Source organism: Ochotona princeps, chromosome 17, assembly GCF_030435755.1.
Source record: "Ochotona princeps isolate mOchPri1 chromosome 17, mOchPri1.hap1, whole genome shotgun sequence".
NCBI classification, from domain to species: domain Eukaryota; kingdom Metazoa; phylum Chordata; class Mammalia; order Lagomorpha; family Ochotonidae; genus Ochotona; species Ochotona princeps.
This window is the reverse complement of record NC_080848.1, coordinates 53,409,851-53,432,871: the sequence shown is the minus strand read 5'-3', so window position 1 is coordinate 53,432,871 and position 23,021 is coordinate 53,409,851. Positions and strand designations below refer to the sequence as shown.

The 23,021-nt window shown below is 50.5% G+C and overlaps 1 protein-coding gene and 1 long non-coding RNA gene across 9 annotated transcripts in view; one reads left to right on the top strand and one right to left on the bottom strand.

Moving 5' to 3' along the window:
- Window positions 1–1,826: 1,826 nt before the first annotated feature.
- LOC131482364 (uncharacterized) lies at window positions 1,827–22,447 on the bottom strand. The gene is made up of 4 exons (XR_009246917.1): window positions 22,120–22,447; window positions 20,850–20,962; window positions 2,958–3,189; window positions 1,827–2,252 (listed from the first exon to the last, which is right to left on the bottom strand). It is a non-coding gene; the product is annotated as an uncharacterized LOC131482364 (long non-coding RNA).
- The window catches only part of CHD3 (chromodomain helicase DNA binding protein 3), a 24,639-nt gene continuing 24,036 nt past the window's right edge, over window positions 22,419–23,021 (top strand). For all 8 annotated transcript variants that reach the window (XM_058675838.1, XM_058675843.1, XM_058675839.1 and 5 more), the window contains exon 1: window positions 22,419–22,719. In XM_058675838.1, coding sequence (XP_058531821.1) covers window positions 22,434–22,719 — 286 coding nt within the window. In that variant the 5' untranslated portion in view covers window positions 22,419–22,433. The remainder of the gene's footprint in view (window positions 22,720–23,021) is intronic.

The following is a 23,021-nucleotide window of genomic DNA, read 5'->3' as shown; positions in this document are numbered from 1 at the left end:
AGGGGCCAGAGAGGTGGGAAGACTCAGCCAGCGGTAAGGGGACCTCAGTAGGGGCGACAGCTTAATTTGGTCCCTTTAGCCTCATTGGCAAGGGAGAGGAATTGAGAGTACCAGACATGCAACTCTGTGGCAGCAGCAAGCAAGCCAGGATCAGGCTGGGACAGTGTGTAAGTGCTAGCTCCTGTCCCCACCCCTTCATCTCTGACCCAACTTCCTGCTGGTGTACCTGCGAATGCAGTAGAGGATGGCCCAAGTACTTGAGACCCTACCACCCACATGGGAGACCTGGCTGGAGTCCAGGCTCCTGGCCCTGGCCTGGCCCAGCCCCTCACAGCAGGTTCTGTCTTTTTTGTGTCCATGCCTGCCCCCATTGTCACAAGTTCTGAGCCACCAACAGGAACATCTTACTTCCCTGCTCTGATCTTGTATCAGGAATAAAGGCCTGCATGAGTCAGGCTCTGCCTGCCTCCTCTCTGGGCCTTGCACCCCACACACTGCTGCTCACGGATGTCTTCACGTCTCACAGCTGGAAGGTGTCCCTGCTCACTGCACGCCCCCAGCCGGCTGAGCCTAAGCAAACCTTCCTCGGGGAGTCCTGGTTCTTGGTGTAGGTCAGGCTTGTGTTCCTACGCGAGTACCATGTGTTTCTCAGGGGTCGTACTCCCACTGTCAAGTGAAGCAGCTGGGTTGCTGGCTACTGGACTGCACATGCGCGGTGCAGGGATCGTGGGCATTGCTCTGTCCCGCAGCTGGTACACAGCTGGCACTCAATAAATGTGGACAGAATGAACTCGGTGTTAAGTGAATCTGTGTGTGTTTAAGAATGGAATGATGGGATCCTCTTCCCCTAGGAAGCAAGGTGAGACCCAGTATAGGGTTTCTGGTCCCCGGCTGAGGTCCTCACACAGGTTTTTTTCCAGCTTCCCGATCCTGGACCCTTCCTCTCCCCGGGCTTTTGCACTACTCTGTCGTTTCCCCGTCTGGCCAGCAGGTGGCAGTAAATGCCTATGCAGTCAAGAAGGGCCTTAATAACTTCCAAGTTCCCTCGAGGTTAGGACCGAAGGGAGCCCCTTCTGTGGAAACGGAGAAGACGAGTCGGAAAGACCACAAGGCCACCATTCTGTCAGCATTAGGTTTATGCTTGCTTTGAATTTCTTCCACAAACACATGCCAGGAAACGAGTGCAGTATGGGAAGTAACTTGTGAGATCGCAAGGGGCTCTTCAGTGTACAGGGCAAGGTACAGAGTGGGGGCAGTGCAAAGCCAGCACGAAGCCGAAGGAAAACACAGTGCATTTATTTACTACACTGTGTGAAAAGCTCCTGTAGACACTGTCTTGATCATCTTTAAATATCTGAGTAGGTATTTGCATGAGTAGTAGTAAGTGTCTCCATCTAAAACCAGCGTGAACCCAATGGGAGCGTAGGCTCCCAATCTTCCGCTGAGCTCCTGTGTGCTGCCCACAGCAGCACCGAGGGTCCCGTGAGCCACGGCTCCTGTGTGCACGTGTACCTGAGGGGTCACAGGAGACCGTGTTTCCTTGCAGGAAGCCTGCTGCCTTGCTGGACTCATAAAACACACATGACAAAGGAACAAGCTAGGGTGTAGAAAGTTTCCACAGGCGGATGTGTAACCTGGATATCCTGAAAATGTTTCTAAATTCCATGTGGGTGTGTGCAGGTATACGATTTTGAGGAACATGCTGTAATTTCCATCAGATTCCCCAAAGAAGCCAACCTATCCTGAAACAGCACGCTTGGGCATGCACGCGCACACACACACACACCACACCTATGTTAAAGACCCTCAAAAGTAAACTCCTGAGTGAGAAAAGCAGTGGTCCCAGGACCTCCAGAGCCTGCCTTGCCCATCTGCCTCCCTGTGTGACAGCTGCCATGTTTCTACGGCAGACACTCCTGAGCTTTAGCCTTCTGTGCTGGCTCCCCGGGTAGCGTGACCAGCGCCATCCCTGCCTCTGGTGCTGGGTCCCAGGGTACACTGGTGAGCGCCATACTTGCCTCTGACCTGGCTGCCCGGCAGAGCTGGGGGTGAAGGACCCTGGATGCGCACACACGGCCTCGTGGCCGAGCCTGGAGACCACTGGGGCCTGCCTGCAGCCGCTGTGATGGGCAGTGAGAGCACCTGGCTTTTTGGTAAAGAAGCAGGTGGAATTTCAAAGCTGGATGATCTGTGTCTTGGGCGCCCAGTGCTAGACATTCAAGTACAAGTGCACAGCTCATGTACTGGATATTCTAGCCACAAGGGGAGCATTAAAAAAAACAAGTCGGGCCCTGTGCTTGCTAGAACATACAAGAAACTAATCTGGGAATACCTCAAAGTATCTTGGGAGATCTCCCCAATCGAACTGCTGGACTCAGAACTCTAACCAAGAAAAGACAGAAGACAGAACAGGACAATCATTCATCTCAGCTATATGTTGGCAGCGAAATATGGGGCAAACGGAGACTTTATGATGGACCATATCAATCAGTGGACGACCTCATCGAGCGAAACTGGCAGCGATTCATAACTGAAGAACTATTAACACCACTTGAGCAAATATCTCAGAGCATGCCCCACATCCGGGACTTGGGGTGGGAGGGAAACTGGGTGGGGCTTCTCCCTCAATATCCCCCTTTACCTCAGATACATGATGGAAACAATATTGACATAATAGCATTACCCACTTCCCTATCCCCCTGAACCTTTTTTTTTCTTTTTTTTCCTTTTTCCTTTAACTGTAATTAACTATGTAAAGATTGTCAACAATACAATAAAATAGATTAAAAAAAAAAAACCTTAATATCATTACGAAAATAAAGTGTGGCATTTCACTGGAAAAAAAAACAAAAAGTCACTGAGCCCAGTGAAGCGGGAATGGTCAGGAAGCAGAAATGCCAAAGGTGTCATAGAGATGACTGGGCCGGCCTCTTTGCCCCTGGGAGCCTCTCAACCACCTTCATTCAGGAACCTACTGCCACGTGGGAACTTGGGCATCTAGCCCATTGTCTGACCAACAGCCACACAGCACAGGCCTGGAGTAGCAATAAACAAATGCACGCCTGTTCAGGTCGCCCCAGCCTCTGAACTCCGGGCAGGAGAGGGGCGCGCCCACGCTGTTTGACCACTGTCAGTCTTTGAGCAGAACTGAAGAGACAGTAATATTTCTGGTGATAAATTCTTCTGGTTCTTTTTTTTTTTTTTTTTTTTTTTTTTTTTTTTTTTAATTCATTAATTACATTGTATTATGTGACACAGTTTCATAGGTACTGGGATTCTCCCCACCCCTCCCCAAACCCTCCCACCATGGTGGATTCCTCCACCTTGTTGCATAACCACAGTTCAAGTTCAGTTGAGATTCCCCCATTGCAAGCATATACCAAACATAGAGTCCAGCATCTTATTGTCTAGTCAAGTTCAACGGCTTCTTAGGTATACCCTCTCTGGTCTGAAGACAGAGCCAGCAGAGTATCATCCTGATCAATTAAAAGCTCCAACATACCATCAGGTTTCTCGCGGCGTGCTGTATTTTCTTTCCTACTTTTTGCAGCTGTTCCTTCACGCTGTGTAGATCTTCTTGCTTTAGTGAACTCCAGTGACCTTCTCGCTCTTCTCCCTACAGTTTCGCGCCTCCTGGCCTGTTTCTCTGCTGGATCGGCTCCCCTCCTTCCCTACTCCACCCTACACCAGCTCTCTGCAGTCGGCCATCTTTTTCCAAAAGCCAATTCTTCTGGTTCTTGAGAGAAGTAAGGAAGATGAGATACGTAGGTCAGCTTAGAGGGACAGATGATCCCTAGCTATGGCTACTCCGCCACAGTGAGCAAGCTGAGAATATACTTGGTCTCCTATGACAGAAGCCTGACCCCACCGAAGTGTACTCAGGTGCAGAGCGGTGACCCTGCCAAGCCATCCCCATCTCCTCTCTCCCGTTGCCTGGCATTGTCCTCGTGGTTATCAGCTATCTGAGGGCTCTGCTTCCAGTCTGCTGTAGGCGGGCATGGAGAAAACGGGCTAAAATAACAGGGCAGGGCCCACAGAAAGCGAGCAAATGTTTCTCCAGGTACTTTATCAGTCTCTGACTCCAGTCCACCGGTAGGAGATGTGTTACCTGATGACCCACAGCTGCGAGTAAGTCTGGGCTGGAGAATATTTTACACTGACATCCAAAACGCAAGCCGTCTCTCAGGAGGCTGGGAGAGATTCGAGCCCGAGTGGGAACTAGTGACATTCTGCACGAGCTATTCTTCCGCTGATGAACTGAGTCACCGAGCACTCGGCTCCAACGGCACTGCTGCAGGTCCTGGGGAGTTGCAGCGCGTGAGACAGACAAAGGTGCCTGCCTTGCAGGGGCTTCTGTCCTGGCAGGCTGCACCCACAGTGCAGAAGATGAGTGGATGTTTCAGACAGTCCTCAAAGTTACACCAAAACGCTATAGTTACGGGTCAGCAACAGACCTGCTGTACAACTGTGGCCCCTGAAGACTACGTCACCTGGTGGCACTGAGGCCAGCCTGCACGGACACACGCTCGGCCGCCCACAGTGACCCAACTGCCTGGGGATGGCTTCCTCAGAGGCTGTAAGAGCACCACAAGAGTGTAAACATCTACATGAGTGCACACGCACATTCACATCCTGAATGTTCTAGAGAGGCAAGCCCCAAGTGATGGCTGTGTGATCGGGGCTTCTTTCAGAGGAGCACAATGGCTGATCTGTGTATCAGCAGCAGATCTGCACTAAATCACTTATTCCTGTCAGCAAGCTGGAGTGGGCACAGCACAGTGCCGGGTTCTGGGTACAGTCCTTAATAAAACATATTTCTAGACCCAGCACAGTAGTAGCCTAGCAGCTAAAGTCCTTGCCTTGGGCCCGGCGGCGTGGCCTAGCGGCTAAAAGTCCTCGCCTTGAAAGCCCCGGGATCCCATATGGGCGCCGGTTCTAATCCCGGCAGCTCCACTTCCCATCCAGCTCCCTGCTTGTGGCCTGGGAAAGCAGTTGAGGACGGCCCAATGCATTGGGACACTGCACCCGCGTGGGAGACCTGGAAGAGGTTCCTGGTTCCCGGCTTCGGATCGGCGCGCACTGGCCCGTTGCGGCTCACATGGGGAGTGAATCATCGGATGGAAGATCTTCCTCTCTGTCTCTCCTCCTCTGTGTATATCTGGCTGTAATAAAATGAATAAATCTTTAAAAAAAAAAGTCCTTGCCTTGCACACGCCGGCATCCAGTATGGGCACCAGTTCTAATCCCAGCAGCCCCGCTTCCCATCCAGCAGACGAGGACGGCCCAAAGCCTTGGGTCCCTGCACCTGCATGGGAGACCTGTAAGAGGCTCCAGGCTCGTGGCTTCAGATCAGCGCAGCTTCGGCTATTGTGGTCACTTAGAGAGTGAATCAATAGATGGAAGACCTTCCTCTCTGTCTCCCATCCTCTCTGTAATCTGACTTTCCAATAAAAATAAAATAAATCTTTAAAAAAAAAAAAGACACATTTCCTCCCCTCAGGGAGCTTACAGCTTAGCGGGAGAGTCCAGCAATCTGTGAGCACTTGATTGTGAACCCCTTTTCCCTGCAGCCAGGGAGAGCTAGGAAAACCCCCCCCCCCAGACACCCCAGGTAACAGTCTCCAAAAACTGCAGGCTTCTCTGCAGTAGGAGACCCCTGTGACCCACAGGGACCTGTGTGATTCTCCACCTCCCACATCACCCCTCAGTGTCTCCTCCCACAAGTTCCTCTGCCTGGAACACTCCACTTGCCATGCTGCATTTGGCCAGCTCCTGCTCAGTCACCTCCTCAGATATGTCAAGTCGTGTCCTCAGGGCGCTCTGAAAACACTGAGCATAATTCACTGCTTCATGCCCGTGCTCCTTCCTTCTCGGGCTCAAAGCTCTGGGGGGGCCACGCGTCTTAGCCGGCCCGTAGCCCAGACCCGCTAGTGAGGAACTGTCTGAGGAATGAGTAGATGTACTGTGAGCAGCACTAGCGAAGGGCTGGGTGTGAAACACGTCGGGACGCACAGCCGAAGTCCCCGATGCAGCCAAAGGTAACAGGCGGCTTTCTGGGGAGGTATCAGGACAACAAGGAGCTAGCCAGGCGAAGAGGAGGGAGAAGACGGGGGTGACAGGTGGCGGAGAGGACAAGGGGTTCCCGCAAACCTTGGCCGTGTGGAGGCCTAGGAGGAAGCGCAGGACGGAGGGTGAAGTTGGGGGAGGGGGCACGGCAGGGATGGGCGGCCTGGCTAGCTCACTGGAAGCTTTGTAAACCAGAATGCTTTTGTTTAGTTTTGTTTTGAACTGAGACATCATTCACGCACTGTAAAAAAAAAAAAAATCCATCCTTTTTAAGTGTATGATTTGGTGTGGGGGGGGCTCCTGGGGAGGACGGGAGCAAATGAAGCACTGAAGAAGGTGACCTGACCACCACGGCAAGGGACTGGAATGGAGAGACCAAGCGGAGACAGGAGGCCCGCAGCCGGGGCGCCAGGTGAGTGCCACGGGGGAGCTGAAACGGTGCACTGATGGTGCACAGGAATATACTGGGATCTGCAGGAGAGCGGAGTCAGCATTGATGCCCAGGGTACTGGCCAGGGTGTCTGGGAGGCCTGGGAGGTCACAGATGGGATAGGGGCTTACCGGAAGAGGAATCCGAGGAGGAAATGGATTTTTACTTAGCCGCATGAGGAAACGGTGGGGGGGGGGGCATGCAAATACCCAATTCCACCGTGTAAGGGGACCAGCCCTGAACACAAGTGCTGGCCCAGGGCCAGAGGAGCAGCACCCTTGGCTAGCGTACCTGTAGCCAGCAGCATGGAGGAGGGCCCCTGGAGAGCATGACGTGATCCACACAGAGGGTCCAGCAGGAGGGGTGGGGAGGTAAGAGCGGCAGAGAGCCCTGGAACAGTGGTGCCAAGGAAGCCAAAGGGAGAGCAAGCAGGGAGCGAGCCATAGCGCGAAGGTCACACGGTGGTTTCAACAGACCTGAGTGGCTGAGGATGGAGCAAGCAGGAGGCAGTGGGGGGGGGGGGGGGTGGGGATGTTCTTAGCAAACAGTGGACTTCACTTTGTCAGTTATAAAACAGTGACACCGGAAGGCACCAGAAGGACGACAGGCGTAATCCAGAGAGCCGCTCCTCAGTGTGACAGCAGCACTGACCGGACGGGGCAGGAGAGTGCTGAGCACGGCCGGGGCCCTGGAGAGGCCGGGCCAGCTGCGCCATGCTCAGGTGCTTGTGCTAGCTGCTCCCTGCTTGCCAACAAATGCTTCCCTTGGCACAGCCTGAGATTTGGCATTACTCAGCACTCAGGTAACATCTGGTTAGAAAATCTGTAGAGCGTATCCGTGACTAATACTCGGCTTCTAACGGGACAGTGTTGGTGCCTCCACTGAGGGGAGTGATTTAAAGCAAGTAAAATGTGGTGTCATGTCGTGTCAGAGTTGAGTTTATATGAAGGGAGGCCAAGTCAGGCCGCGGGGCCAGCTGGGGAGTCGGGCCCTGGAGTCAGTCCTCCGCACCTCCAGGGGGAGGTGCTATCCCTGACTCAGCTGTGAGCTCACCTCACCAGCACCTTCAGTGCCTTTCTCTGAGGTGAGAAATGGCTAACAGTAAACAGACTGCTTAGAGGAACACCTACCAGTTAGCAAGTATCTTCTTGTTCAACATTATTTTTTGAGAAGGTGAGAGACTTTCCCATCTTCTTCCCAAACGCCTACGATGGGAGGAGGGGCTGAACTCAATCCACATCGGCCACGTGGGTGGCAGGGACCCAGCTGTTGGAGCTGTCCCCCGCTGCTCCAGGGTCTGCACTAGCAGGAGCCCAGCCGGGATTCCACACCAAATACCTGCCCCGAGGGCCTTTCTAGCCAGTGCTTTATGCAAGTCAGGTCACTTAACCCTCACCACCACCACCCTGTGCAGCAGGCATCACTAGGCCTGATTTACCAACGAGGGAGCTGGCACCTGAGAATCAGTAGCAGGGAATAGAGTTAATCAAGTATTTACATACATTCTCACAGATGAACTGGATAATGGAGACTAGTACACGGGGAAGTAGACACTGCTGTACACATCTCAAGGAGGACTCCCGGTGACAGTTCACTGCACCGTGACAGCATGATGGCCTACCTGGCCCACACCTACAATGCCATGATAACACTTAAACGGCAGCATGTTAAACTTGTGACTGTTACTAACAGACTATACTCTCTGACACTTTAGGAGGGAACTGGCAGGAGGGGAAAACAGGGAGGAGGGAAAGGAGGAACCCCCATATAAAACTCAATAATGGAAACTACTTTTCAAAATTTTAAACAAGTTAGTGAGGGGTGGACACTGTGTCACAGCAGGTTAAACTGCTACCTGGAATGCCCACTCCAGAGTGGAGTGCTGGTTTGGGCTCCAGCTGTTTTGCTTCTAACTCAGACTTCTACTGATCCACCCAGAAAGGTGGCAGGTGGTAGCCCAAGAACCTGTGTCCCTGTTACCCACAGGGAGACCTGGGAGAGTGCCTGGCTCCTGGCTGTGCCCTGCTCCAGCCCTGGCTGCTGGAAGGTGTTTGGAGAGTAAACCAGTGAAAGATGAACTCTCTTGCTGTCTCTTCCTCTCCTATTCAAACTGAAATGTATTTTTAATTGGTTGAAGAAGTACATTGAAGTCAGTGGTCCATTCTTAGAAAAATATAAATTTTTTACAGAATATAAAAGTTCCCAAATGCCTCATTTTAATATTTAGAAAATTGGGGAAAATATACATTGCACAAGATTTAAAAAAAAAACTTAGATTTGCGCATAAGAACAGGAAAACTAGGGCTGGCTCAATAGGGCTAATCCTTAGCCTGCAAGCGTCAGGATCCCACATGGGCGCCGGTTCTAATCCTGGCAGCTCCACCTCCCATTCAGCTCCCTGTTTGTGGCCTCAGAAAGCAATCGAGGACAACGCAAAGCCTTGGGACTCTGCACCCTTGTGGGAGACCCAGAAGAAACTCCAGGCTCCTGACTTCGGATTGGCTCAGCTACAGCTGTTGCAGCTGCTTGGGGAGTGAACCATCGGACGAAGATCTTCCTCTCTGCCTCTCCTCCTCTCTGTATATCAGATTTTCCAATAAAAATAAATAAATCTTCATAAATAAATAAATCTTTAAAAATTTTTTGCTTGTGTCACATACACCTCACAGCCAGCTGGAGGGCCCACTGAGCCTGCAGCCACCCCGTGAGTCAGCTGTGGAATTTTCCACTCGTGCTGTCCCGTCAGTGTTACACAAGGTGCAGACTTGGCAGCATCTCAGATTTGGATTTTCAGATGAGGGATGTCCGGCCTGCACTACGGAATGTCCAGTGGGAGAAAAGTGCTGCTGCCTTTGTGGATGGACTCAGGCGAGTGATGCTGACAGCTCCAGCTTCCTGCGCACACTGGGAGGAATAAGTGAGCAGTACCAATTAAGTGCTCGGGATAGACTGGACAGAGCAGACCTCAACAGAAACTAGTTTTACACATCATTGACACATCCACTTCACTGCTTATGTGTTTTTCCAGAGGTCTTTTTGTGGCTGATTTCTATGAGGCCTTTGCTTCACCAAGAACACAAATACCAGTTCACTCACTGCCTTCTCTTCGCTTTGGGCCCTCTTCCTCCTGTCAGTGTGATCCCGGGGTCAACTCCTGCCCAGCAGTCTCCTGATCGCAGCAGACAGGAGGTAGATTTCCTGCAGGTGGGCCTGTTCTGTGCTGTTCTTTTACCAAAAAGTATATATGTATTTTCATGTGAGACAGTGAGGGAAAGAGAGACAGATCTTTGAGCTGCTGATTCACTCTCCAGAGGCCTCAGCCAGCTGGGGCTAGGCCAGGCTGACATCAGGAACCCAGAACCCCACCGGGGCTCTCACGGGGACAGCAGGAACCCAAATCCTTGAACTAGGGTCTGCTGCCTCTAAGGACACACACAAGCAAGTAACTTGCGTGTAGTAGGACTCCAAGTGGCCACGCAGACATGGGACTAGGGCCTGAATAAATGCTGTGAGCTAAAGCTGCATGAATAAAAATGAATAAGGTACAAGTGAATAAAAATTCAAATCTCCATCACTTAGGAAGTCACTGAGTCCACCGCTTGTCCCTGCAACATTCATCTGACTTGGGAAGCGCTCCTCAGGCCCTCCCTACAATGCTGGATGCCGGGGGGAGGGGGAGGATCTCTTTTGACTTAAAAGAACTAGAGCAGTTTCTGTTATCTAGCTCTGTTAGCGCACATGTGGTTTTTGAACAAAGAAATGATTAGCTTTTTACAATGTACGATGTTCTCCCACAGTAAAAGCAAGTTGAATGAAAGCTACCAGTATTTCCCTCCACGGTTGTTACTCCACTAGCTAAAAGCCTTTCTCAGCCCCCAAATCAGGAAGATGTTAACTTACACCTCATTCTGGTTCTTCACGGTTTTGGATAGGGGCAGAGCAGGTGTTTGGCACAACTACCTAAGCCACTGCGCAGACACCTGTCTGAGTTCCTGGCTCAGGTCCCAGTGGCTCAGCTTCCAATCCAACTCCTGCTACAGTGTACCCCCAGAGCCAGCAGGCAGTGGGCCAAATACATCCGTGGGGCAAATCCAGCTAGAGTCCCAAGCTGGCTCCTGGCGGGACCTGGCCCAGCCCTGGCAGCTGCAGGCCTTTAGAGAGTGACCCAGCAGAAAGGTCTTGGCCTCTGCCTTTCAAATAAGATGAAAATAAATACATACACATTCTCAAAGATTTATTTGAGAGCCAGAGTTGGGAAGAGAGAAAAAAGGAGAAAAGGAAAGACACAGATGTTTCATCCGCTGATTCACTCCCAAAATGGCCGCAGTGGCCAAAGCTGAGCTGATTTGCAGCCAGGAGCCAGGAGCTTCTTCCTGAACTCCTTTGGGCCATCGATGGCTGCTATCCCAGGTGTACTACCAGGGTACCGGATCGGAAGTGGGGCAGCCTGGACTTGAGCTGGCGCCCATATAGGATGCTTGCATTGCAGGCTGCAGCTTTACCCAGTACGTCACAGCACCAGCTCAAACTTAATTTTTTTTTTAAAGATTTATTTTTATTACAAAGTCAGATATACAGAGGAGAGACAAAGAGGAAGATCTTCTGTCTGATGATTCACTCCCCAAGTAACTGCAGCAGGTGGAGCTGTGCTGATCCAAAGCCAGGAGCCAGGAGCCAGGAGCTTCTTCCAGGTCTTCCATGAGGGTGCAGGGTCCCAAGACTTTGGGCCGTCCTCAACTGCTTTCCCAGGCCACAAGCAGGGAGCTGGATGGGAAGTGGAGCTGCCGGGACTAGAACGGGTGTCCATATGGGATCCCGGGGCGTTCAAGGCAAGGACTTTAGCCGCTAGGCCACACCGCCGGGCCCAGCTCAAACTTATTTTAAAAAATGTTTTTGGTGTAGCTGTTCAATCAGATAAGAACTTCTCAGAGATATTAGCACAATCCCTCCATATCCAACTCGACCCTCACACTCGCTGTCTCTTTCCCACCTGGCCTGAAGCCAATCCTACCCGTTGGGTCTCGCTCTTACGCTGCCACCTGTCACCTCCTAAAAGGGAAGGGAGAAGGTGTGAAGAATGTGAGAAAAGTAAAAAAAAAATCACCATGAACACGTGATTCACACAGGAAGGGGACTGAGAGCAGGGACACTGAACAGCCACGGCTTGTTCGGCAGCACTTTGCATGCTGGGTACAAACAGACAGCAGTGACTCAGGCTCAGGGCTCACAGCAGAAGGAGAGCAGCTGGATGATCATCTGTGGGATCCAAGCCAGATGAGAGGAGGGATGGCAGGGAGAAGCTGCAGGGGAAGATGAGCAGTCAGGGAGCACGTTTCCTGGGTCCAAGGACAGCGGGACGAAAGGGAAAGGTAAGTTATGGCCAAGGCAGGGGAGCCTTGGGTCAGTATCCAGCAGAGGTTGAATCTTCTGCTGGGGAGCTGAGGCGTGATGGAGCCAAAGGCCTGGGAGTCCAGGAGTCAGAGCCTGAGGAGTCGGGATGGGGAATGGCCCGTGGCGCCCCAGGCCCCCCGGACGAAGGCAGGGCAGAGGCTGGCTGCTGGGCCATGAAGAGGAGACTGTGAGGAGGTCAGTGCTGGACGGCGAGGAGCACACATGAGCCGCAGGAGCCTTCACAAACAGCAAGGCCTTTTCATCCAAGACAGAGGAATTCAAAAGCAACCCAGAAATAAAGAATTAGACTCTCCCAGGCATGCGATGGGTTTCCAGGTTGACTCTCTACAGCAATTCAAAAGTATCTGAGACAAACAAACTTAACTACCACCAAAAGTTTCAAACCCCTATCTCTAACTCTTTCTCTCTCAATAATGTATGTCCAGGCACAGAAGTATACAGATGCAGAAAACAAAACTCATTCTTGCTCTTATCATCCAGCAGACAAACCAGTACAACAGTTCAATCAGCTCCTTCTGGGGTGCTCCTAAGTGACTGAGATGCTAGTGTGTATTCACGTTCACCTTCTTCACTCTTCTTCAGGCCGTGAAGAACACGTGTGGATGTAACACAAAGCAAGCCCGTGGAAAGGACATGGCATACCTTTTCTGTGGGGGTTTGAAATCTTGGAAAATGCAGAAGTTACAAGAGGGAAATGAACTCATATCAAAGGAAAGACGAAGAAATAATGCACACTAATTGAGTATGCAGCGGACAGGCCAGGAGGGCCAAGAGCAGGGATACGGCACATGAGGTTTTAAAGACATTACTAATATTATACTGAATAAGCCACATGGTGACTGTTTATTTGAATATTCTCCTTTGTGGTTCATATAAGTTGTATTCTCTTAAACTTATCGAACAGTTATCAATAATAGACAAAATTTTACATTAAAATCTCCATGAATAACATCTGAATGGTTTCTTATGTATGGCCTCTTGTGTCTAATTTCTTTCACTTAACAAAATGGTTCCAGAGTTCATCCACACTGTCATGTGTCTCAGAGCTTCATTGTTCATGGCTGAATAATATTCCACTATAAAGATACACTGTATTTGTTTATATAGCTGGACATTTGGAATGTTTATACTTTTTGCTTCAATTCTATTAGGAATAATGCTCTATTAGTGTTTATGAGCAAATTTCCCAGTTATCTTGAGCACCTACCTAGTAGTGAAATTGTTAAGTCATATGGTAACTATCCATTTAAGTCTTTTTAAAAACAATTATTTATGGCAGAGTTACAGAGAGAGCAGAAACAGAAGCAGCGAGATCATCCATCCGTTGGATCACGACCCACACATTTGCCACAGCCAGGACTGGACCAGGCTGAAGCCAGGAGCTTCTTCTGAGCCTCCCATATGGGTGCAGGTGCCAATGTACTTGGGCCATAATCTGCTGTTTTCCCAGGCAGGGAGCTGGATCAGAACAGAGCAGCCATGACTTGAACTGGTACCTATAGGGGATGCCTGCTTCACAGCTGGCAATCTTACCAGCTATGCTACAAGGTCAGACCCTATATTTAACTTCCTTTTTTTAGGTTTATTTATTTATTTATTTTAAAAATTTATTTATTCTTATTGGAAAGGTAGCTATACAGAGAGGAAAGACAGAGAAGATCTTGTGTCTGCTGGTTCACTCCCCAAGTGGCCGCAACGGCTGGAGCTGAGCCAATCCAAAGCCAGGAGTCAGGAGCCTCTTCCAAATCTCCCAAGAGGGTGCAGGGTCCCAAGGCTTTGGGCCATCTTCTACTACTTTCCCAGGCCACAAGCAGGGAGCTGGATGGGAAGTGGAGCAGCCAGGACATGAACTGGTGCCCCTATGGGATGCTGGTGCATGCAAGGTGAAGATTTAGCCACTGAGCCATTGTACCCAGCCCTGTATTTAACTTTCTAAAAATATATTTTATTCCCCCGTCCTCAAATTTAGTTTTGTATTTATTTGAGAGGTAGAGAGAGGGAGAGAGCCTCTCATTCATTGGTTCATTCCTCCCACACTGCTGGCTTGGCAGGAGGCTGGGATGAGGAGCTGGAGACAGAACCAGGTCCTCTGGTACTGAACACAGTCTCAACACCAGAGGAACACCTGCTCCCAAAACTTCTTCAGTTGTTGGTTAAAGATGTACGTGTGCGTGTGTGTATGCATGCATGCATTTGGAAGCTCAGAGAGAGGAGAGAACATGTTTCCATCTGCTGGTTGACTCCTCAGACGGCTGTAACAGCGAGGTCTGGGCTAGGCTGAAGCCAGCACCGGGGAACTCCACCCTGGCCTGGCACATGGAGACGTGCCAGGACACCAAGCACTTGGGCCCTTTTCTGCTGCCTTCCCAGAAGCGTTAGCTGGGAGCTGATTAAAAAATGGAACAGCTGGGACTTGAACTAGTGCTCTGATGGGACCCGATCCACAGTTTAACTTGATATGCCACAATACTGGCACATTCCCCGGCCCATGGCCCTAAAATACTTTCCTACTTATCTCACACGGTCCTTCTTCCTCCTTTTTGGGGTTACCTTCAAGTAAGCTTGGGTATGGGAGCTCGTCCCTGAATCTCTGTCTCAATATCTCCCCCTCTGAGTGCTAACCGTACAGCCCCTAATAGTCACCACAAGCACACTGTTAGCTTTTTGTGCGTGCTCATGTATGAGCGCAAAAACTGCCCCCATCCCCTCTGGCTAGCCTTTTTTACTTTTAAGTTCATTTCTGATGGTTTTTTATTTTTATTGAAAAGGTAAATGTACAGAGAAAAGGAGGGACAGAGAGAAAGATCTTCCATCCACTGAGCCAATCCAAAGCCAGGAGCCAGGAGCTTCCTCTGGGTCTCCCACACGGATGCAGGGTCCCAAGGCTTTGGGCCGTCCTCTACTGTTTTCCCAGGCCAAAAGCAGGGAGCTGGATGGGAAGCAGAGCAGTCAGGACATGAACCGGTAACCATATGCGATGCCGGTGTGCGCAAGGCGAGGATTTAGCCACTAGGCTATCATGCCGGGCCCTAAGTTCATTTTAAAAGTTATTTGAAAGGCAGAGTTACAGAGAGAGTTGGGGAAGAGACAGAAAGACCGCTTTTCCAGAGGTATCTGCAGGGTACTAGAATGGAAGTGGAGCAGCTGGGTCTCCACCTGGCACCCATGGATCTTGAACTGCTGCCCACATGGGATGACAGCACTGCAGGTGGTCGCTTAACCCTCTAACGCCACAATGCCGGCGCCTTCATCTAGCCCTCGGGCTCTTCTGTTGCTTGGTAAACAGTTCTCTACCTGCTTCTAAAGAGGCACAACGAAAAAATAAGTTCCCATTGGCAACTGCTAATTTTCCGTGTCCTTTTAAGAACACTGTATGGATAGCAACACCTTTTCCTTTCCTAGCTGGCTCCGTCCACGGAAGGTGCGCCTTCCCTGCTCCCTGGCTCAGTCTTTAAGGCGGAACCTCGCTGTTTCCACCAGCCTAACTCATATCCAGCCTACGGCACACCCACTGACTCCGTGTCGCTTCCACGCTTTTTCTTTCCAAAGAGCTAGAGATTGATCAGGAAGGGTTTCTGTAGTGAAATCCCACCGCTTTTCATCCAATTTGGACCCCTTTGCTAAAGTGATCAATGAGGCTACTTCAATCTGTTGACACAGACAATAAATGGATACTCTATCACTGTAAAAATTCAAAGTCAACAATGAAATTTCGATGCCCCCTTAAGGATTCTTTCCCAAACTCCTCTTTGGTTGGTATGTAAACCTCAAACATTGTAGAGACATACAACCTGTGGAAAGACAGTGTTTTCGTTTTTTTAAAACACAAACTAAAAATGCAATAATGTATGTATTTAACTAAAAATGGGATAATATATATATTCATCAGCAGTTTGTTTTCCATCTAATTATTTTTTAAAAGTTTTATTTATTTTTTATTGCAAAGTCAGATATACAGAGAGGAAGAGGAGAGAGAGAGGAAGATCTTCCATCCGATAATTCACTCCCCAAGTGACCGCAACAGCCGGTGCTGCGCCGATCCAAAGCCAGGAGCCAGAAGCCAGGAACTTCTTCTGGATCTCCCATGCAGGTGCAGGATCCCAAGACTTTGGGCCGTCCTCAACTGCTTTCCCAGGCCACAAGCAGGGAGCTGGATGGGAAGTGGAGCTGCCGGGATTAGAACCGGCGCCCATATGGGATCCCGGGGCGTTCAAGGTGAGGACTTTAGCTGCTAGGCCATGGCGCTGGGCTCTTTCCATCCAATTCTATGGTAGAGAATCTCACCAAGTCTGTACATTTGAATGTAATAATTTTTTCTTCTTTGTTGTGCAGTTTATTTGCCTAATCCATACTGCTAGACATGAGTGGCACCTCCTCTCTCATGAAATGAAGAGGTGGTGGGTTAAAGGATAAACTCCAGGTTTTTAGATTTCAACAGCCAGAAAACCCGAAGACATGTTAATGACCCACCTGGGTTGTTGACCTCTCATTGTGCTAATAAGAACATCAGGAAAACAGTAATATTCAAACTCTACATTCATCACTGTCACTTCTTAAGATAAATTAAAATGGGGCCCAGTGCGGTGGCCTATTAGCTAAAGTCCTCATATTGCATGTGCCAGGATCCCATACAGATGCCAGTTCGTGTCCCAGCGGCCCCACTTCTCATCCAGCTCCCTGCTTGTGTTCTGGGAAACCAGCCGAGAACGGCCCAAAGCCTTGGGACCCTGCACCCGCGTGGGAGGCCCAGAAGAGGCTCCTGGCTTTGGACTGGCTCAGCTCTGGCTGTTGAAGCCACCTGGGGAGTGAACCAGAGGACAGAAGTTCTTCCTGTCCCTCTTGCTTTCTGCACTTCTGACTTTCCAATAAAAATACATAAATCTTTAAAAAAATTACTTAAAATAGGTTAAAATGTTTGGTGATTAAAAAAGAAGTAAATATATCTTGAAGACTTTTCAAGGGCGTTTTCAAGTATAGTAAGTACATGAAGTAATTTTCCTTGCTTTTTCTTTCTCAAATCCGTTCATGGACAGACCTATACATACGTGTCTACAAATGGACAAATACATCTCATACAAACACATCTCATTTTCATATGTATATGTATGAATGTATTATACAAGCATTTAACAGCACATATGTAATAGATGTTTTATATAATAACATAAAATATATTTTTAACATAAAATATAAGTATATATACATATGCTATAAAATGCACCCTTAGCATCACACCCCGGCCACTAGCCAGCCAGGAGTCTCCCCAACAGCTCTCCGGGTGGGAAATGAGAAGTCACAAAGCATGCTCACAGTCATTCTACCTGCTTGTGGCACGAGTACAGGTCTCAGCTGTCACCCTCTTGTCCCTACTCCAGGGTTGGGACCTGCAGTCACCATGAAAACAAACATGAGATATTTGCATACATACACAGATAGATAGATAGAGTGTGTTTGATGGGGAGGGGGGTGGGTTTATAACTTTTGCTAAGTTTCTTGCTTTTGCTTCAGAAAAATAACCTAGTGGTTGGCCTAGGTATCCCTTACAATGCTTCCTCTGGGTCTTTTTCTTGGAGGGGTAGTTTGACAGGTGCATGTCTGAGTTCCTTACTCTCACCTTAATGGCCTTCTCATCAAAAACAAAAATATCCTCCTCTACCAACTATTCATAAGGGCTTTCATTTTTTTCTTTATTTTGAAGTACAGGAAGGAAAAGGCAGAGTGATGCCCACGTTGAAACTGACAGGCAGAAGCAGCTGGAGACAGTGAACCGCACCGGAGCAGATAAAAAGCCTGAGGGAAGACAGACTAGATGGGCAAAAGAAATACACAGCCCCCTGTGGGCCAGACAGAGAACTGAGCAGAGAGGCGCAGGCTGACAGAGAAACAGACAGACGAGCGGGGAGAAGAAGGAACATGACTGACACAGGGGCAGGCAAGATCAGCGGCAGGGTGCAGATAAGTGAAAAGGAAGGAGAGAGAGAGAGAGAGAGAGAGAGAGAGAGAGAGAGGGAGGGAGAGAGAGGAGAACAGATAAAGAAAACACTGAGGTAAGAAGGAAGACAAAGTGATAATAGTGTTTTCTGTAGCAGTGTTTTATAATTTATAAAGTGCTATCACATACACTACTGCAGGCAGACAGATGGGGTGATGGAGGGATATAGGCCAATCAGACAGGAAGACAGGGGCGGTGGCCAATCAGAAAGAAGGCTAGAATGGAGCTCAAGACAGAGAAGAGGCAAGACAAGAAGAGAGAAGTGAGACAGGAAAAGAGAGACACACACACACACGCAGGCTGAAGCAGTGAAATTCAGGAATACAGGCAGTGGAAAAGCAGAAATGAAAGGACAGGGCATTGTGTTTATCACCATTTTTTCTCAGAGCCCTGGTTAGAGGCCACGTCTTTGTCTGCTCTCAAGTGTTCCACTGGCTCTAAGGTGGCGCAGGTAATGAGCCGGGGGGTAAAAAAGCAGAAACGTAGTAGCAAGGAGCCAAACTTCCTGGGCAGGCTAAGGGTAATGCCTTAAAAGGACAGAGATGCCCAGGCCTTGCAAGGACTCATCCAGGCCAAGCAGGGAAGAGTGCTTGGGCTGGTGGCCGTTCTGGCCAAGCTAAACTGCTGACAGCCTCTGCAACCTTGCTCTCTCCATCTGTACCAGAGTGGAGTGCCTGCACACTGCCAGGCTCTCAGGTCTTTCTTTCTTTCTTTTTTTTTTCCCCCACAAATAGTTCTGTAATGAAAAGACCAACCAGGGTGAGCCGTCACCAGGGCTACTCACCACGCAGAGCGGAAAAGAGGGGTAGGAGAGACACAAGCACTCTCTTCCAGCCCTGGTAATAAATGTATGCAACCAGCAACTGTTCAATCAGAACACAGGTGCCACAGGGAAACACGGAAAAGCCATGGGGCAGAGGAGGGAAAGCCAGCTGCATCAGGACAGAGCTCCACCAGGCAGGACTGGGAGAGAAGCAGGAAGGGGCCCAGCCAAACCCCAGTAGATACGGCTATGTGTGGAGCCAAGGAAAGTTCTGTCACTGCTGTCCCTGGGGAGAGGAACACAGAGTGGGGAGGATATGGCCGCAGGACAAGGCCAGCCTTTCCCAGGATTCTTTTTGCACTTTAAAGATTGTAGACCATGGGGATGCCCTGCTACCAATTGAAGATGACTGAGATTGGGGGGCGGGGGAGAAAAACAGGGATGTGGTCAGCAAGAATCTTCCAGGCAGATAGTCAGCCAAAAAGCAGGAAGCTGGCGAGAGACAGGGAGAACAGCAAAAGACTGTAGTGGCAGATTGCCTGAGGTATCCCAAAGACGGAAAGAAAAGGGCGTCCCACCACAGAGGTAAGCATCAGAGGAGGCAGGGCAAGGGGCACAGGGTCACTTAGGAGACAGATCACTCCCCAGTGATGGGATGTGGCAGGGGGGAAGCCAAGGAGGCAGACACATGGGAAGAATGCAAAGAAACAAGTGCTCACCAGTGGGCTGGATGGTGGCAAGCCAAGTCAGGGAGACAGGTAAAAAGACAGACCCAAAAAGAGCCAAGGCCAAGTGATGAACTTGAGCATGGCTAAAAGAGGGACAAGCAGAAAAGTACAAATCAGAGGCAACCCAAGATGGGGTGCCAGCGTGGGGCCTGGAAGGTAGATAAACCAAGAAGACGCAGGCTGCAAAAGTGATAGAGCCAGGCAGGCGAGGAGACAGATGGCTAGAGAGAGAGAGAGGTGGGCAAACAGCCAGAGAAACAGACAGACAACCAGAGACCCAGGGAGGGAGGCTGCCAGTCAGGCAGGGGAGGGGCAGACGGGCAGGCAGACAGACCCCAGAACAGGGGCAAGCAGGTAGGTAGGCGGGCGGAGCCCAGGAGAGGTCAGCCTGGAGCACTAGGAGGGCAAGGGGAGGGAGGCCCAGGCTAACCGGCCAATCCACAGGCAGAACACACTCGCCAGAGGACCTGAGGAAAGGCTGCCCACACCTGCAGATCCCGCTCTGCGTGACAGGCGGGGGTGAGGGCATCGGGGCAGGGAGACTGCGGCGCATGCTACGCACAACGTGGCCCATACCTCCAGGGAGACACTCTTCCCAGCTACAGTATGAGCCACAGACACACACACAGGACCAGGAACAGGGGGAGTCAGGCATCCGTGAGGAAGAGCCACAGGCAGTCAGAGCTCAGAAGACAGGCGTCAACATCAGACCGAGAAGGAACGGCATGTAAGAGGTGATAAAGGCCGAGAGTCCAAGGGCTGAAAGAGAGTTTTGGGGGGGAAACATTACACACACACAGACGGAGGGGGAACGCAAATGGGACAAGTGAAGACTAGAAAAAGAACAAACTTGAACTGGAGAGGAAGAGGAGTTAGACTCAGGACAGGAATGACAGGGGAGTAGAGGCAGGAGGAAAAAAAATTTAAAAAGGCCAGGTTTTAAAAAAAAAACAACCCAACTAAGAAACATGGAGAGTCAACCAGTAAATACACTAGAAGAGAGGTGGGACACCATCAAAGAACTTTTGGACCTCCTAGCCACGATTCTGCGTCAGACCCCCTTGGCATGCCGCCCATCCCTCCCCCGAAGGTGCTGTGGGACACTGCAGCAGCTCCACTCAACACAGAGAGGAACAACCCACACACCAACCGTGGCCCCAGCTTGCTCTAGGATAGGAAGCCACAGAAAGTGGGGCCCAAAGAATGGAGGGCCATCAGTCAGGGAAGAGGAGATGGGTAGGCCAGAGGGGAGGACTGAGCAACTGGCCCTCCTTCGTAGGGCTGCCCTGGCAGGCAAAGTCTACTTTATGTCCACAGCTCTTTCCAATCACCTCCCTACCACTCCGGGATTCTTCGCCAGCCGTCCGGTGGATCTTGGGACCACCAGAAGGTAAACACCGGGGTACTTGGAAATCACGGTCAAAAGTTAGATCCGCGATAATGGAGCAAGATCCCTACCTCTCTTTTTTCTTTTTTTTTTTTTTCCTCAGTCCCAGTTACTTTTCTCTGTCATGAGAGCTCAGTTTCTTCTACTTCATCAACGTTGGAGATCATGCAGGAAGAGGAATAAACTGAAAGGGAAGAAACAGAAAATCATGTCACCGTCTTCAGGCAGGACTTCTTTCCTCTTTATGCTTAAAAATCCAGCCTAGTCACCCCACAAATTAATCGCTCAAGTCAGATGAATTTTACAACTGAGCAATGGGAGAGGGAGGGAAGGACACAGGAAGGAATGGGGGGGAACAGAGAAGATCAAATTTATAGCAATTATAAATCACGGAAAAGCTGAGCGAAAGGGAGAATCAAACATGGACTCCTTTGAAAAAAACTCAATCATCATATCTATTCATATCTCTCCCCCAAAAGTCACTAGGGTTTTTTTGTCACTTTTTTTTTTAAAGAAACAAGGGGGGAAAAAATCCAGTACCGCTTCTAATTTAAAAGATACGTCTACAATTAAATGCGTTTGATTTCAATGAGGTATGAAGAAACAGAGTTATATGTAAACATATATTTCATCTTTTTCCTTTTCAATGCCTGAAGGGGAAAGAAAAAAAAAAACCCTTCACATCAAACCACTCCCTTCTGAAGTATTCAAAAAAAAAAAAAAAAGCTTTTCTTTAGAGAAGGGAGGTGGGGAGGAAGAGACCAGTAAAGAAAAGAAAAAAAAAATAAATCTAGTTGTACTAGTATCTAACTAGTTAACCTTTAACAATTTATGCTGATGTCAGACTGAGCATGAGTACTGATTAATGCCCCCCCCAATATTTTTTATGAGGGGGGGAGTCAGTCACAGCAGCCATTTTTGTTTTATGCAGAAATCCTTCATGCCCCCCCACCACACACACACTCACATACACACTTCAGTACACAAGGAAAAGATCTCTATTAATCTGTTCACTAATCAGTTATGAAAAAAGGGAGAAATTTGTGGGTTTCTGGGTAGAGGCTTGGAGATGGGGGTACAACAGAGAGGAGAAAGGGGGGGTGAAAATGAAATATTAAGACAGCCATTTTGTTTAAAAGGGGACTTCCCCCCCTTTTCTTTCTTTATGGAGGGGGTGGCGGTCCTGGAGGGGGGGTTGTTTTAAAAATAATTTCAAGGCGGCCATCTTAGTGCCTCAGCTCTGTAAAATATTTCTGAGCGCCCCCCTCAGAATTTAAATATATTTAAAGCTACGGGGGGGGGGGGAAGAAGTCGAAAACTTTTATATATATATATACATACATTTTTTTAAAAATTCCTCTTTCTTGTGCTCTTGGGAGAAAAGAAAGAAGGAAAAAAGTCTCTCAATTTTTTTTTCCAAGAAAATTTTAAGGGCTGGTTTGGCCCCCCTCCTCAGACGGCCGCCCCGAGGGTGGGGGTTTTGGAGGGGGGGTGGCCCAGGGGTTTGGGGGGCTGGGGGAGGCGGTGAGGAGGAGGACGCTGCCGCCGAGGAGGAGGAGGAGGAGGAGGAGGAGGAGGAGGAGGTGGTGGTGGTAGCGGTGGGGGAGGCGGGCGGGCGGTGGGTGGGGGGGTGGTGGGGGGGCCAGAGCCACAGGATGGCTTCCCCTCTGAGGGACGAGGAGGAGGAGGAGGAGGAGATGGTGGTGTCGGAGGAGGAAGAAGAGGAGGAAGAAGAGGGCGACGAGGAGGAGGAGGAGGTGGAGGCGGCCGACGAAGACGATGAGGAGGACGACGACGAGGGAGTACTCGGGCGCGGGCCGGGCCACGACCGGGGCCGCGACCGCCACAGCCCCCCCGGCTGCCACCTCTTCCCGCCGCCGCCGCCGCCGCCACCACCGCCACCGCCGCTGCCCCCGCCGCCGCCGCCGCCCCCGCCGCCAGGTAAGCGGCCGCCCCGACTCCCCCGCCCCAGCCCGAATGGGAGCCGCGGGCGCGCGAAGAGCCGGCGGGGGGCGAGGCACCCACCGCGCGGCCGAGCCGAGGCGAATCCGGGGCGCGGGGTGCCGTCTCGGGCCGGGCGGTCCCGGGCGGTCCCGGGCGGTCCGAGAGGTCCCGGGCGGGCGGCGGCGACGGCCGCCGAGCCAGGCCTCCTCCCCTCCCCCGCCGCACCCCTCCCCCGCCGCCGCCGCTGCCCGGGCTGGAGAGCGCTGGGCGCGAGCTGCGCGCGCGGACCGGGCCACCAC